The sequence below is a fragment of the Balaenoptera ricei genome, chromosome 6 (genome assembly GCF_028023285.1).
Source record: "Balaenoptera ricei isolate mBalRic1 chromosome 6, mBalRic1.hap2, whole genome shotgun sequence".
In the NCBI taxonomy this organism is placed as follows: Eukaryota; Metazoa; Chordata; class Mammalia; order Artiodactyla; family Balaenopteridae; genus Balaenoptera; species Balaenoptera ricei.
The window spans coordinates 80,117,300-80,134,106 of NC_082644.1; the positions used below are offsets into that span (position 1 = coordinate 80,117,300).

Here is a 16,807-nt window from a genome sequence, read left to right on the forward strand (position 1 = left end):
ACCTATAGTGATGTCCTCTGTTTCATTTCTGATACTAGTAATTTGTGTTCTCTTTGTTTTTCCTAAGTTAGCCTGGTGAGATTTATAACTTTGTTGATATTTTTCAGAGAACCACTTTTGGTTTCTTTGATTTTCTCTAATGATTTCTTGCTTTAGGTTTCATTGATTTCTGATCTAATTTTTATTATTTCTTTACTTTTGTTTACTTTGGATTTGTTCTCTTCTTCTTTTTCTAGTTTCCTAAGATATGGAAGCATAGATTATTGATTTTAAATCTTCTTTTCTAATATATGCATTCAATGCTATGTTTCCCTCTAAGTGCAGCTTTCACTATAGCCCACAGATTTTGATTAGGTGTGTTGTCATTTTTATTCAGTTCCAAGTGTTTTTTAATTCTTCCTTCAAGATTTCTTTTTTGACTTATGTGTTACTTAGAAGTGTGTTGTTTATTCTCCAAATATTTTGGAATTTTCCAACTATTGTTCTGTTATTGATTTCTATTTTGATTCTGTTGTGGTCTGAAGGCAGATGTTGTATGATTTCTTTTTTTAAAATTTGCTAAGGTGTGTTCTGTGGCTGAGAATGTGGTTGATCTTGGTGAATATTCCATGTGAACTTAAGAAGAACGAACATTCTGCTCTTGTTGGATGAAGTAGTCTGTAGACATCCATTACATCCAGTTATTTGATGGTATTACTGAGTTCAACTATGTCCTTACTGATTTTTCATCTGCTGGATCTGTCCATTTCTGATAGAGGGGTGTGAAGTGTTCTAATATGGTAGTGGGTTCATTTATTTCTCTTTGCAGTATTATCATTTTTGCTTTCTATTGTTAGATAAGTACACCTTAAGGATTGTTGTGTTCTAATGGAGAATTGACCCCTTTATCATTATATAATGCCTTTCTTTATCCCTGATAACTTTTGCATGCTTTGAAGTCTGCTCTGTCTGAAAATTTATATAGCTATCTCTGCTTTCTTCTTATTAGTGTTAACATAATATATTTTTCAACATCTATTTACTTTCAATCTATACGTACTTTTATATTTAAAGTGGGTTTCTTGTAGACAGTGTATACTTGGGTCTTGTTTTTTTGATCCATTTTGGCAATTGTTGTCTTTTAATTGGTGCATTTAGACCATTGATGTTCCAAATGATCATTGATACAGTTGGCTAAACTAATTTTTTTCCAACTAAAAGTTAGTAGGGCTTTACTCTTATTTTTTAGACCACATAAATGTGTTCTATTTGCATGTGTATAAAAGTACTTTACTCTTAGCTGTCCTGGAATCGATATTCTTTTTTTTTTTTAATTTTTAAAAAATTATTTTTTGACTGCATTGCGCAGCTCATAGGATCTTAGTTCCCCGACCAGGGATCGAACCTGGACCCTGGCAGTGAAGCGCCGAATCCTAACTACTGGACCACCAGGGAATTCCTCCATGTTCTTTTGATGGTTGACTTTTTTTTTTTTTAATGTTTATAAGTTATTTAAGTTTTAAATGGAAGCTATCTTGTGAAATCTTTTGAACTCATTTAGGAATTTTTTTCCCCAGTGAATTGAGATACAGAAAATAAGGGAGTTAGAGAACTAAAGTAAAAATGAACTATCTGTGGGAATAAGAAAGGTAAGGAATATGCTTATGTACATCTCAAGAATTCGAGAAGGCCATCTTCTCTGGGAACTCATTCCCAGACAAAAGGTGTCAGTTAACTGGTATAATGAAAACTTCCCCTTTTTTCTGAGCCCTGAATTAAATGTGATCTTTGTATTTTGGGAAGCAGATTAAGTATTGTGGCCTGAAAACTTAATCATTGGATATGATTTATACATTTTAGTTCCATACTCTACACTTGTTCTGTAGCCTCTGAGAACTTGCATGTGGTGAATTGTGTTATGATTATCTCTTCCTGAAAAAATTATCATACGTGGAAGATACAGAGTTCTGCTTTATTATGCTTTTTACATCAAAGTTTGCTCTGGCAGTTGGAAAGAAAAGTAAACCAACTTGATAGTGTTCACCAGTAATCCAGAAGTATTATAGCAGTTGTTAATATTTATGTTTTTTATAATTTTTTGTTTTCCCAAGAGCAAAGGATAAGAAAACCCTTACACACATAATACAAGATATATAATTATCAGTGCACCTATTTTGTAATATATTTGCTTCTGTTTTCTTAGAAAGAGTAGGAAGAAGTGAATAGCACAATTTCTTACACAAAGTAAATGATCAGTAGATAGTTATTCAATGAATGAATAAATGAGTGAAAAAAGTGGAGACCTTCTTAAGGATTGAAATGTGATTAGCATCTACAGTAGAAAGCTAGCTTCATTGCTAATAAGCTTTTTTTTTTAAATTTTTATTTATTTATTTATTTATTTATTTATTTATTTATTTTTGGCTGTGTTGGGTCTCCGTTTCTGTGCGAGGGCTTTCTCTGGTTGCGGCAAGTGGGGGCCACTCTTCATCGCCGTGCGTGGGCCTCTCCCTATCGCAGCCTCTCTTGTTGTGGAGCACAGGCTCCAGACGCGCAGGCTCAGTGATGGTGGCTCACGGACCTAGTTGCTTCGCGGCATGTGGGATCTTCCCAGACCAGGGCTCGAACCCGTGTCCCCTGCATTGGCAGGCAGATTCTCAACCACTGCACCACCAGGGAAGCCCACTAATAAGCTTTTAAATCTGGAGGATTCTGTGGAAATGTGTTGCATTTTTTTCCTCAAGAGTAGTATGATTGGTTTGTAGTCCTTTCTTCCAGTATCTAGTTATTGATTTTGAACAGTTGTAAGTAATTTGCTGGTGATAGTTATAAAGACTTTACACAAAATACTATTCTACAGCGGTTTCCTCACTTATCTTCTTAGATTTTGAGCAGAAGCAACAATACAACTAGTAAAGACTGATAATATGGTAATAGAGTTTATTTTAATCTAAACTAATACAGAGAACAATTTAGTTTCTCATCGGTTACCTGATGCTTTTTCTCTACAATTAGGATTTTAGAGATTCTGGCAGTTTTCTTTCTAGCTATTTCTGTGCCTCAAGACTAGAATCTCTTCATGTCCTTTCATTGTTCCTAATAAACATTCTGTTTTTTCTTTAACTGATTGCTACTTTTTCTTACTTCAGTTCCTATCTAGGTTTAAAAGGGTTAGAATCTTCAGCATTGTGGCATAAGAGAAGGGAATTGTGAGATGAAATTACATTTTTAGAGTTTAAAATAAAGGAGGAAGGACCTGAGTTGAGTAATACAGAAATCAAGGCCGAGAATTGATATGATACAGGAAATCCTTCTTTTCCAATTCTATAATTATTAATATTGCCTGCATTTATTTTCCATTAGTTTTTCTATGAAAGAATAATTTTAGAAATTATTTTTAGATGAAAACAAGAAACCAATTTATTTGATTACAACACTGGATAACACAATGGAAGATCTGTTAACACTGGAATATGTGAAGGTAAGTGTGTGATTTATATGCTTGTTATGGTAAGCATACTGCTGAAATATTAAAATCAAGTTTTATAAGTTTAGCAATATTCAGTTTAATCTTCATTCTGATGTGATTGCTATAACTCCTAAAAGTTTAAGATTTTTTTGTTTTGTCATCCTCTGTTAGATACTTGTGATTTATAAACACTTCACATAGCAAGATAATAAGCAGCCCACATTCTAAGTAGAAACGGCCTGCAGTTTGGCTATCTCCCCCCCCATCAGGATGTCAACAAACTTTTCAATCTTGATGAAAAGTGGTATAGGATACAAGATGAGGCTTTCACTTGATTTCCCACCATTGTCTGAAGTTACCTAATTTTCCTGCTGTCAGTGACTCTATTCCTTTCCTATTGATTTATGATAACTATTTCATCATTTATTAAGTTTTTATGTGTACTGTGGTCTACATATGATTTAACCCTTGCTTTCATTGACCTGTTTTTATGTAAGTCCACGTTATTTTAATAATTACAGTACTTAATGCTAAATGAGAATTATATCACTTTTAAGACCATTTTTTACTATTATTGATATAGATATTTTAGTGTTTTGTTGTTTATGAATTAAACAGCTTTTATATTGTAAAAATGTTCCAAATCTAAAGATACCACAGAGTATTTGATACCTGGCGGACTGTTCCGTCAAAATTTTGTTTTAACATATGGGAAGATTTGGGAAGGATCTTAACAGTTGTCGCTGACTAAATGATTGTCCTCTACATGTGATAAAACCTAAATATCCACTCTTGATAATAAGCAAGATAGTATGTAACATTTATTGAATACTTAGCAAATTTGTTCTGGTGAAGCAGTCGTTTGTTTAAGTAATTATATGTATATAAATAGCTGGAAAAATTATATAAATGTGTGTTAGGACCATTATGTAATGATATATACATATGTCTTCCTATGATAATCGAACAGATTTGTTTTTTTCACTTTGTATAGGCTGAAAAGAATTTACCCATAACAATGTTGAAGGACACCTATAACAGTGTTGTGCAACTGATTAAGGTATAGGTGAATAATTTATTTTTTAATTAGATACTGTATTTCTAAGCAAATATATTATGAAAATTATTTTATAACTAGAACTGTAAGATCCTTGAGGATAAAAATTGAATATTATAAATTGTATCCTTTATACCACAAAGAATACAGACAAATATTTGTTGTATTACTAAAATCAGCTTTGTTCTTTAGGTGAATTTTTCCTCTTTGGACATTCATTTACATACTGAAGCACTTCTGAATACAATAAATTATTTTAATAATATCCTTACATATTTGGAGGAAAAACCAGCCCCAGTGCATATTGCAGAGACTGAAGACAAAGGAGAGTTTATTAAAAAAATACGTATGTTTCTTTAAAATTCAACATCAAATTTTTACTAAGTAGATCAATAAATTTTTGCTCTTGCGTTATTATTATAATATTGGTGTTAGAATTCTATTGCTAGATTAATATTTAGAAAGATTAATTATATACCAGGTTAATTTTAGAAAATAATAGTAAAGTGATTATTGCTGAAGAAAAGTGGCTTTTATTTATCTTATCATTCATTTTAGTTGAAGATTATACAGTAGAAGTATTTAGTGTAATTAAATTTTGTGCATTTAGTATTATTTAAATTAGAAAAATAGAACTAACAAAATTTGAATAATATGAGAGTATGTTTTTTAATCGGAGTGCTTTTTTAAGCAGTCAAAAGTTGCAAGTTTGATAATAACATGTATCACCCTGTAATCATTAAATCGCAAAAGATTTATGATTTTACAACTACAACTTCTTAGTTTCAAATGTTATTCTCATCTAAGAACTATTTTTGTTCTGTCTCTTTGCACTGGTTTGGCTTTGTTTTCATTGGATTTGATTTTCTTTAGCATTCCTAATTTAGTAGGTAATATATTGCTTGCTTTCAATTTGCAAATCACGTTTTCCTCTAGCGTTATCATTGTTGTGATATTTCAGTTACTTTATAAGTATAGTAAGGTAACTACTAAAAGTTTTGTCTTATGTTTTACAATATGGCTTTCTTTTTGCAGCTTTAAAATTATCCAAGAATGAAGATATTGTTACCTTACAGATTTTAGCAGAATTATCATGTTTACAGATCTTTATTCAAGATCAGAAACATAACATTTCAGAAATTAAGATTGAAGGTAATAAGATTTGAGGAAAAGTAAATTCAGAACTATTAAATGAAGGGAAAATAATTTAATAATTTTTTTTCCCTTAGGGCTTGATTCTGAGATGATTATGAGGCCATCAGCGACTGAAATAAATGCAAAGCTAAGGAATATAATTGTTCTGGATTCTGATATAACAGCTGTATACAAAAAGGTATGAATTTGTTTCTATTCATTAACATTATTAAATATAATTGTCCTTTAAGATTGTTCATAGGTATAAATTAAACAGTCATCGGATTTTAGCAGTGTGTCTTAGTAGGTCCATGGGTTTTGAAGTTAGGCATAATTAGGTTCTTATTTTAGCCCTGCTCTTCAGTAGTTGGGTGGCCTAATCTCAGAATCTGTTTATTTGTAAAATGATGATTAAGTATCTCATAAATGAAATTAGTACAAGTGATACTGCTGGAACTTAGTTGTGGAGTGCTTTTGTTGGGGGCGGGGTAGGGGAGTAGCAAATGCCTTATTTACTTTTTATCTTTTCACTATTTTGAGGTATTGTGAACCTTGTAATGCATTTCAGATTTCAGAGCAGAGGATATGAAGTCAGATTGAATAAACGAGATTTTTTTTTAAAGTTTATTTTCATGGATACTTACTAACATAGCATTATAATGTTAAGAGAGTCCTTTGAACTAGGTGGCTAGTGGTTGAAGGATAGGTCCTTTTGTTGTTACTGTGTGCAAGAGAGTAAGGTTCTTGGACTAGATACTGTTGTGGAGTTGGACAGGTAATTTTTAAACAATGGAGCATCTGGGTAAGGTGGTATATTTAAAGGAGTGAAGAGAATATCAAATAGTAGGATTAGAAAAGGCTGAGGTACTTGTTGAGTCAGGAAGTCAAAGTTCGGAATGTGACAGGAAGAAAGGAAGTAGGTGTATAGGCTTAATTAGCAGATAATACTGATGAGATACAGTGATGACCTGATTTTTATGTTAAATAAAAATTCGTATGCCTTATATTTTCTTACTGTGGTTCATTAGCATGAGGTAACAAGAGTCCCCAAAACATCAAAGGTACGTGGCTCATAGGAATAAAGAACAAGAAATTTTACAGAAGCCATGGTTTGATTTGCTTCCATTGCTTTTATTTGAAAAATTATAGTCTTAGAGCGTTTAGGAAGTAGATTGTCCATTTTATTTGTCCTATTTAGAAAGTAAAGCTAACATAAATAAATGAATCTACTAAAAGTCATACAAGTAGTTAGTAATGGAACTGATATTATAACCTAAGACATTTACTTTTTTTCTCTGTAATTTTATTTTTAATGCATCTTTAAGGTTAAAAATCTAACTTTAAAAAAGCTACAAAATGAAGTTTCTCACTTGTGTCTTCTTGTCCCACCCCGTTTTCCTTTCCATATTTCTTGACTTTGATTCCAATGTATATGATTTTTAAACAAACTACCTTCATAACTCTCCATATGTCAAGGAACCAAAGAGACATAATCTTTTTGCCCTGGATCAGAGCTTTGTAATTTCTGTTCCATGACACACTATTGTGCCCTGAGTGGGTTTTAAGTATAATATATTGAGCCCTTCAGCTTTCTGGGCAGCTGGATAAAGGACTAGAGTTCTCAGATTATTTGACTCTGTCCTGGAGCAGCATTCATTTATACTAGTATCATTGTACAGATACTATTATTTATGTGTGCCATAACCTGAAAAATATTCTAGCTGACCTGACATTCTCATGAAATAAAATATCACTGTAAATTATGAGTGTTTAAAAATTTATCCAGTTATTAAGCTTGTTAATTCTTGGTGGTAGGTACACCAGTATTTCTAACTGTTTTATACTTTTCTGTCTTTAGTATCTGGCTAATATTGGCTTCATAAAATGAATTTGGAGGTGTTTTCTCATCTATTTTCTGAAAGATTTATGTAGGATTGGTATATATTATGTCTTCCTTTAGTGTTTGATGGAACTCAGCAGTGAAGCTGTGTGGCTTTGAGGTTTTCTGTGGGGAAAAATTTTTAATTACTGTTCCATTTCTTTACTTGATGTAAGTCTAATCAGATTTTCTTGTTCTTCTTGAGTGAGATTTGGTAATGTGGGTCTTTTTTGGAATTTTTGCACATATGGTTTTGTTTCTATTGTTCTTACATATTTTTATTAAAAATTGAGATGATAACAAGCTATTATATAAATTGTATATCGTTGCTTTTTTTCCTCCTTACTCTTCATTGTAGTTTTTAACCTTATATGTTTGCATCCTTAAACAATATATTGCCCAGTTTTGTGGTATTTGGAAATACATGTTTTATTTTGAAATATAGCATATACACAAAAGCAAGTAATATAATGTCAAGAACAACAGTAAAACAAATACCTTTATACCCAACACTCAAACCAAGTAATAGAACATACCCCAGAAGTCACCAGTATGCCCTAATTTGACTTTATTGTACTGTCTCCTTGGAGAGTTAACTATGTACATTTTTTTGTATTTTTAATAAATGTTACCAACTATGTATGAATCCTTACATAACACGTTGTTTCATCTTTCAGTCCCCTTTTTAAAGGATATCATATTTTATATGTATTTCTTTAGCCTTGCATCTTATCATTCATTATATTTTTGAGGTGTATCCATGTTGATGTTTGTAGGTATAGTGCATTCATTTTTATTACCACTGGTTATTTATTCATTGTTCTGTTGATGGATATTTGGTTTCTACTTTTTTGTTTTTATGAATATTGCTTCTATAACTAGTCTTGTATCAATACATGTCTCCTGATATGTTCTTGGACGTATGTCATGCAAGCATTTTTCAGAGAATCTATTTCTAGTGACACATGTACTCCCAGGAGCAGTGGAAGAGAGATCTGGTATTTCATTTCAATGCCATTGCTTGGAATTGTCAGATATTACATTTTTTGAGGATCTGGAGTGTATAATATGGTGTTTTCAGTTTGTATTTTTCTTACCACTAACGAAATTGCACATCTTTTCATATACTTATAGACTATTTATGCTTGCTCTTCTATGAGATGCCTATTAGTTTAACTCAGGTGCCAGTAAACTTTTTCTGTGAATAGCCAGATTGTAAGTGTTTTAGGCTTTGTGGGCCATGAAGTTTTTGTTGCAACTATTCAACCCTGCTCTTGTAGTGTGAAAGCAGTCATTTGTGTAAATGAGTGATTTGGCTGTGTTCCAGTAAAATTTTATTTTATGGATAATAAAATGTAAATTTCATATAATTTGCATATGTCACAAAATATTATTTAGATATTTTTTTAACTACTTAAAAGTATGTAAACCATTTTTACCTAATCCTGCTGTTTGTGGTTTGCTGACACCTGGTTTAATTTATCAATTTTAGAGGAAGGAACGTTTATTTTTTTCTTTATTGATTTGTAGGAAATCATTTAATATTTTATACATTATTCCTTGCTTAGTTTGTGTTTCAAATAGTTACTCCCAGTTTGGTTATGGTGTCTTTTGATGAACAAAAGTTATTAATTTTAATGAAGTTGAATTTATCATTCTTTTCTTTTTTGGTTTGAGAATTTTGTCTTCTAAATCATTCCATCCCCTGAATTCATAAAGTTATTCCCCTATGTGACCTTCTAAAAGTTATATAATTTTGCCTTTCACTGTTAGGTCTTTCATCCTGCTTGGAATTGATTTTTTTATATGATTGAGGCTGGGGTCCAATTTCATTTATTTTCACACTGGGTTGTTTTTTCCTAATATCATTTATTTAAATAGCTATCCTTTTCTTACTTGTGTACAGTACTATATCTATTAAATATTAAGTGTAGATATATGGATAGATTTATTTCTGGGCTCTCTTTTGTGTTCCATTTGTTTACTTATCCTTGAATCAGTACCAAACATACATATAGTCCTTACTTGGTGCTGGATAGTGTTCTAAATGCTTTATAAATATTAAGTTATTTAATCTTCACAAATGCCATTTAGATCAGAATTTCATTTTCCAATATTATGGATAAAGAAACTGAAGCACATAAAGGTTTAACTTCTTGAGGTCACATATCTAGTAGAGCTTCATCTAACATCCTGGATGTAAAAATCAGGCATTCAGGCTCTGTAGTTTATGCTCTTAACAACTATTTTATACTGCCTTTCAATTCCAAACTGAATTATTGAGCTTAATTCTTAAGCTTTATAGTTCGTCTTCCATCTTGTTCGTTTTCTTCAATAATGTCTTGGCTGTTCCTGGACTTTTGTGTTTACATATATAAATATAAATTTTAGAATCTTTCACGGTCTACCAAAAAAAAATCCCATTGGTATTTTGCCTTTAAAAAGCAAGCAATTCTTTCTTTCTTTCTTCTTTTTTTTTTTTGGTAAAATAGCTTTTTTTTTTAAAAATACTTTATTTATTTATTTATTTATTTATTTATGGCTGTGTTGGGTCTCTTAGTTTTCGTGTGAGGGCTTTCTCTAGTTGCGGCAAGTGGGGGCCACTCTTCATCGCGGTGCGGAGGCCGCTCTTCATCGCGGTGCGCGGGCCTTTCACTATCGCGGCCCCTCCCGTTGCGGGGCACAGGCTCCAGACGCGCAGGCTCAGTAGTTGTGGCTCACGGGCCCAGTTGCTCCGTGGCATGTGGGATCTTCCCAGACCAGGGCTCGAACCCGTGTCCCCTGCATTAGCAGGCAGATTCTCAACCACTGCGCCACCAGGGAAGCCCGGTAAAATAGCTTTATCCTCTGTCAAAACACACTTTGAATGGAGGGGAGGAGAAGGAGGCAACACAGCCTAGCGCCACAGCTTATTTAGAAGAGGACATGAGATTTAAAAGCCTCACCCCACTGCTTGCCCAGCTGAGAAAGTGTCATGACCCTAACACCCACTTACAAATATCTCTTGTTACGTTAAAAGAAAAAAAAAATTTCCAGGGCCCGGCTGGCTTTACTCCTGCACAGAAAGGGTTAATCTTCAGAATTTGGTATCAGGGTCCCAGGATGGGGCTGGTAAGGAGAGGCAGATTGGGAAGAAGAGCGCCCTGAAAAACAGAGAGCGACAAGCCAGTGTGTAACTGGGGCCCTCCAAAACATCCAAAACAGAGAAGGGGAAGGGTGCCTGTCAGAGACAGAAACCAGTGCTGTCCCAGGGGTTGTCTCACTCCTGTCCCCAGTGTCAAATGTCCTGGAGTGATCTGTCCTTTCAGACACCCCTATGAGGTCCCAATATCAGGACCCATCCTTTCTTCTCAGTCCGAGCCCATTCAACTCACCACCCAGCTTTTAAGGTCCTAACAGGAAGCAGCCCCCTCCCCAAGTAAGAAGCGTGAGGAAGGCTGGAGATCCTTCCTGGGAGGAGGGTATTCCGGGGGTGGGCGACTTCTGGGGTCCCCCTTCAGTCCCTGACCAGGCGGTAAATGTGGTGGTGGACCCCCCGCTCACTGGTGGAGACCTCAAAGACGTAGGTGGTGCAGAGCAGCAGTTCCTGGGTGTCTCTGTCACCACTGGAGGATGGTGAAGTTCTCCAGGACACTGTTCATCATATAGCGCTCGGGTAGCTGCCAAAGCTTGTGCAGGAAATTCACCAGGTACTCTCACATGGGTGAGCGCAGCAGGCAGTACATGAACCTCCCGTCCTGCAGCTGGGCGTGCTCCGTCTCCACCTTCTCCACCACCTGCTTGCCAAAGAAGCAGATCTTCTTCTTTGGAACAGGTGGAACAGGAGGAACAGGTGAGGGTCATGTGCTCCAGGGTCTCGTACTGGCTGCTCACTCGATAGAAGCCACCACTGCTGCCGCCGGCCCCCACCTCCTCGCCACTTGGCACCCAGTTCAGGTCCTCCCAGAACTTGACCAGGAAGAAGGCGTCGGGGGCCCACAGTCATACAGCTCCCGCAGACCGCCCTTTTTCTCAGGGAATTTGTCATAGATCTGCCGGACATCCACACTCCCGAAGGGGGGCGCTCTGGGCCTGGGGCAGTGCTGGTTGAGGTGTACAAACGGGTGCCTCTGGTAAGAGTCAGCTGCATCCAGAGGTTCCACAAAGGCCAAGAACTCCACCAGCTGCAACCGAGCAGTGCCCAGAGCCCGAGCCTGCCAGGCTGGGGCTGGCTGATGGGGGCAGGTGTGGGCAAAGCAGGAGGTGAGAGGGCTTGGGGGTGCTCGTACCCTGGAAGGTCAGTAGATGGAGGAGTCAGTGACAAGGAGAACGGTGTCTGTGAGAATGGCTTCACATCTGGAACATTCCAGGGGGGCCCAGAACCCCCCAACCAAAACTGGAAAAGCTCTGGGGCCAGAGGACCGGCGGGACCAAGTTTGGCCTGCAGGGAAGGTGCTGAGATGAGCTGGGCTGAGGACATGGTGGCCATTGTCTGGAAAGCTTTGTCCTTGAAAACCTGGTCCTTGAGCTTGGACTGGATTTCCGTTGATTACCTTCAGGCCAAAACCTGGGTATGACTAGAGATCTGTTTGCGAGTTTGAGTCTTCCTCGTTCTCAGCTTGATGTAGCGAGCAGTCAGTTCATTCCGACCATATATCTTGCATTCATCAGGCAGGATGATTTTCCACCAGCCACAGGGTGGGTAGATGGCCAGGGCCTCCTGGAAGTTCGATGTCTGAACTCCAAACACCCTCTGTGTCTGGGCCCCTGTCTCCCAACGCCCCCTCACTGCCGCCAGTGCCCTCCTCGCTTCCTTCCTCACTTCCTGTCCAGCCGCTGCCATCGTCCAGAGGGGCCCCAGCCTGGGGTTCCCCCATCTGGGCCTCCCGGCCTGGGGCTGGGCACAATTATTTCTTTTTTTTTTTTTTTAACATCTTTATTGGAGTATAATTGCTTTACAATGGTGTGTTAGTTTCTGCTTTATAACAAAGTGAATCAGCTATACATATACATATATCCCCATATCCCCTCCCTCTTGCGTCTCCCTCCCACCCTCTCTATCCCCCCCACTAGGTGGTCACAAAGCACTGAGCTGATCTCCCTGTGCTATGTGGCTGCTTCCCAATAGCTATCTGTTTGACATTTGGTAGTGTATATATGTCCATGCCACTCTCTCACTTTGTCCCAGCTTACCCTTACCCCTCCCCGTGTCCTCAAGTCTGTTCTCTACATCTGAGTCTTTATTCCTGTCCTGCCCCTAGGTTCTTCAGAACCATGTTTTTTTTTAGATTCCATATATATGTGTTAGCATATGGTATTTGTTTTTCTCTTTCTGACTTACTTTACTCTGTATGACAGACTCTAGGTCCATCCACCTCACTACAAATAACTCAATTTTGTTTCTTTTTATGGCTGAGTAATATTCCATTGTATATATGTGCCACATCTTCTTTATCCATTCATCTGTCGATGGACACTTAGGTTGCTTCCAAGTCCTGGCTATTGTAAATAGAGCTGCAGTGAACATTGTGGTACATGACTCTTTTTGAATTATGGTTTTCTCAGGGTATATGTCCAGTAGTGGGATTGCTGGGTGGTATGGTAGTTCTATTTTTAGTTTTTTAAGGAACCTCTATACTGTTCTCCATAGTGGCTGTATCAATTTACATTCCCACCAACAGTGCAAGAGGGTTCCCTTTTCTCCACACCCTCTCCAGCATTTATTGTTTGTAGATTTTTTGATGATGGCCATTCTGACCCGTGGCACAGTTATTTCTTAATGTTATCAACCATCCAGTGAGTTCTCATATTTCCCTGACTGTCTCATAATTTTTTTCCTTTAGTTTGTTTAGATCAGGATCCAAAGGAGGTCCATACAGTACATTTTGATTAATATGCTTCTTAAGTCTGTTTTAATCTATAAGTTTCTATCTCTTTCTCTTCCTTGCCATTTGTTGCTATCCTATTTGTTTTGTAGAATTTTCCATCAGCTTTTGCTGATTGCGTTCTCATGGCATTTAACATGTTCCTCTATTCCCTGTATTTCCTGTAAATTGATAGTTAAATCTCATTCAGTGAGATTCAGGGGTTTTTTTGTTTTTTTTTTTTTACAGGGGTTGGGGAGGGCAAGAATACTTCATAGTTGGTGTTGTGTATTTTCAAAGGATGCACAGTATCTAGCTGTCTTTGTTTTTGTAATGTTAAAAACCATTATTTCATTAAGGATTGCAAAATGATAATATTCTGATTCAAACATTTCTTTATTAAATGGGAGTTTTCACCAGTCTTTATGCTGACATCTTCAAAATTTTGGCTACTTAAAAGTTTATTCCCTGGTAGATTCCGTAGGCAGGGCTCATAGTCATAAGAATAGTACTCCATGAGTGTCTATATGTTGTATTACATTTATATTTACGAATAATTTGGCTGGATTTTGATTCTTTAGCTTGCATTTTTTTTTCTAGATGATCTTAAACATGTTATTCTGTGTCTTCTGGCCTAGTGTTCAATCAAATTGCTGCTGATGATTCTAATGACAATTTCACTTTCTTTCTCCCAGAAGGACTTGGTAATTTTGCCTAGATACTCAGAGCTGATTGGAAGCTTTGTGTGGGCAGGACTTGGGACAGGTGGACATCACGGTAGATGGTCAGTCAGTAACGTAGTGATTTGATGGCCTCAAAACTTGAGTATCTAAAGTTTTTTTTTTTTTTTTCCCCTCAGGCCAGTCATTTTCCTTTTAGAAAAGTACTATAAGTATAGACCTGACAGTCTAGATTCAGGGAGCCAGTTGGTTGAAGAATGTGGGGACCTTACATTTCAATTTACAGATTTTTACTTAAAATACCCATTTTTCAGTATGGTGTTTTATTTACCCCTTATCTACACCTGTTGTCTCCTAGGCCACAACCTCTGTGCACTAAACACTGTCTTATGAAAATTTCTTCTCTTCTGTTGGGCTCAAGGGGGATAGTCACAGGTCACTCATGTGACTTATGGAAGATATTCTGTTTTTTATTGATTAATAGTATTGGGGATATTACAGTCTACCGTCCATTAATATTTTACTGCTTTATGTAGTATTGTGTATCTTAACAGTGCTATACTGTCAATTCCTACTTCTTGCCTTTCACAGTATTATTGTAATATATTTTACTTTTGTGTATGCTGAAAGTCCACAATATATACCTACCAATTGGGGTTTAGTCAATTTTCTTTAGAGCAATTAATTTTTTACAAGAGATGTATTTGCCTTCATTCTAACTATTTCCGGAACTCATTTCTTCATGTACCTTCAAAATTCTGTTATTTTTATTTCTACTTGAAGAACTTAATCATTTCTTATAATGCAAATCTGCAGGTTATGAATTATTTCATCTTTTGGCAGGGAGGAGGCATCAGAACTGGAAGAAAAAAAGGCTTTTATTTCACCTTCATTTTCTGAGTGATATTTTTGCTAGGTGTACATAATTTCTCATCTTTATCTGACTGCCTTGAGAATTTGTGTATGGCATGTCTAGGTATATGTAAGTATATTTTCATATTTGTCCTGTTCAGAGTTTTCTGAGCTTTCTGGATCTGTCTCAGTATTTTTTATATCTTTTCAAATAGTTCTGCTTCCACCTCTCTCGCTTCCTCACCTCCTCTTCCTCCTCTGCCTCCTCTCTATTCTTCTTCCTCTTGGGTTCCAAAAATTCTTATTAGATTCCTGTTAGATATTGTCCCATAACCTTTGGATCCTCTGTTCAACTCTTCCCATTCTTTTCTCATTATGTTTCGTTTGTGTAATTTCTTTTGACCTATTTTTGAGTTCACTGATTTTGTCCTTGGCTCCACTGAATATACTAATAAACCCACTGAAAGTATTCTTCATCTATTACCATGTTTTTTTAATCTTTAATATTTCCCTTTGAGTCTTTTTTCTGTTTTCCATTTCTCTGCTCATATTCTTCAGTCTGTTCATTCATATTTTCCATGTTTTCCACTAGAAGCACCTACCTTAGTAATCATAATAATTCAATTCTTGCTTTTTGGGTTGTTTCGTAACTAATGATTGACTGTCAGACATCATATATAGGATAATAGAGACAGAAGTGAATAGTATTTATGTCTGAAAGTGAGTGTGCCTCCTTTTTCTGCTAGCCTATTAGCATGGGGGATTGAATCCAATTTATGGAGAGCTGAACTGGGTTTGAGTTTTCTTGTTTAATATGATTCCCTTCAATATGCCACTGCTTCACATTCCTTCAGCTATATCTTGTGCTTAGGGTGGGGGATTTGGTGTTGGACTGCTGCTTCATACTATGCTGTTTACTTTTCCTCTACTCTTGTACTTCAGAAAGTTCTCTTTCCATACTCTTGGCTCTTTCCTTGATGTTTAGAGTCTACTGCTGCTTTTTCTTAGAGCTTGCCATCTTGATGGTATTTGGGGGTGGCGGTAGAGCGGGAAGATATTTTAGGTAGGCTTGTCAGTTGTCCTAGTTCAGGTTCAGTCTAGCCAGGTCTGTTTCTCCAGGTCTCAGAATTGGAGCATTCTTGGTGATCCTGTCCATCCCTCCCATGGCATTTGACTCAGATCTTTGGTAGCTCCTGTATGGGAGAGTATGCTTTTCTGCTCCAGTAGAAGGTGCTCGATAATGGTCTGGTCCCAGGACGGTTTCTTCCCCCAAGTGTAGAGGGAGTTTTATCTTTGCCTCTGGGGTATAGTATCTTCACCTGTGCTCTGACGGCAACAAGGTTACTGCCTTTCTGCTAGTTTCTTAAGGCTTCTGTTCTAAGAGAATAATTCTGATGGAACTTTGGGCCTTTTCTAGAGTGGAGGTTTCTCCTGTCTTTGAGGGTTGTACCAAGGAAAGCTTCCTCTGGTATTCCACTCTGGCCCCAGTCTCTCAGGAGCTCCCAGCAGAAAGCACACAATGAAGTGCTTGCAACTAAGTGTGAGCTCCTCTTGTGTCTGTGACTCCCAGGGATTTTGTATATCACATTATAAGTTCATAATCAACCTTTACCATTTTATCTGATTTCTTCTTACCTAGCTTCTATGGTATCTGACAGCTCTTTTCTCCTGCCCCTTACCACAGGTGAGCTGGTGCTTAAGGTTCTCTCTTGAAGATACCTTTTTTCTTTAGATTTTAGGCTGCTTAGTTGGCTTGTGACCTCAGATTTCTAATGGTTTTAAGAAAAGTTATGATTTTGTAGTTTATCTATTTTTGTTTTTCTTGTTCTTAAGGTTTGGAGCGACCATCTCTCCAGCATTCTACATCCTAGGCAGAAGCAGAATTCCTATAGACTTCTGTTTAGTCTCATCTTA

General features: G+C 36.6%; 1 protein-coding gene and 1 pseudogene across 5 annotated transcripts in view; one reads left to right on the forward strand and one right to left on the reverse strand.

The window, feature by feature from the left end:
• Positions 1 to 16,807, forward strand: part of VPS13A (vacuolar protein sorting 13 homolog A) — a 258,210-nt gene that overhangs the window by 118,796 nt on the left and 122,607 nt on the right. For all 5 annotated transcript variants that reach the window (XR_009503701.1, XM_059924955.1, XM_059924956.1 and 2 more), the window contains 5 exons: positions 3,381 to 3,460; positions 4,443 to 4,508; positions 4,698 to 4,851; positions 5,541 to 5,657; positions 5,735 to 5,838. Coding sequence is in view for 4 of the 5 variants with exons in the window: in XM_059924955.1 (XP_059780938.1) it covers positions 3,381 to 3,460; positions 4,443 to 4,508; positions 4,698 to 4,851; positions 5,541 to 5,657; positions 5,735 to 5,838 (521 nt within the window). In the remaining variant the exon portion in view is untranslated. The remainder of the gene's footprint in view (positions 1 to 3,380; positions 3,461 to 4,442; positions 4,509 to 4,697; positions 4,852 to 5,540; positions 5,658 to 5,734; positions 5,839 to 16,807) is intronic.
• LOC132367865 (transcriptional enhancer factor TEF-4-like) lies at positions 11,015 to 12,393 on the reverse strand (annotated as a pseudogene).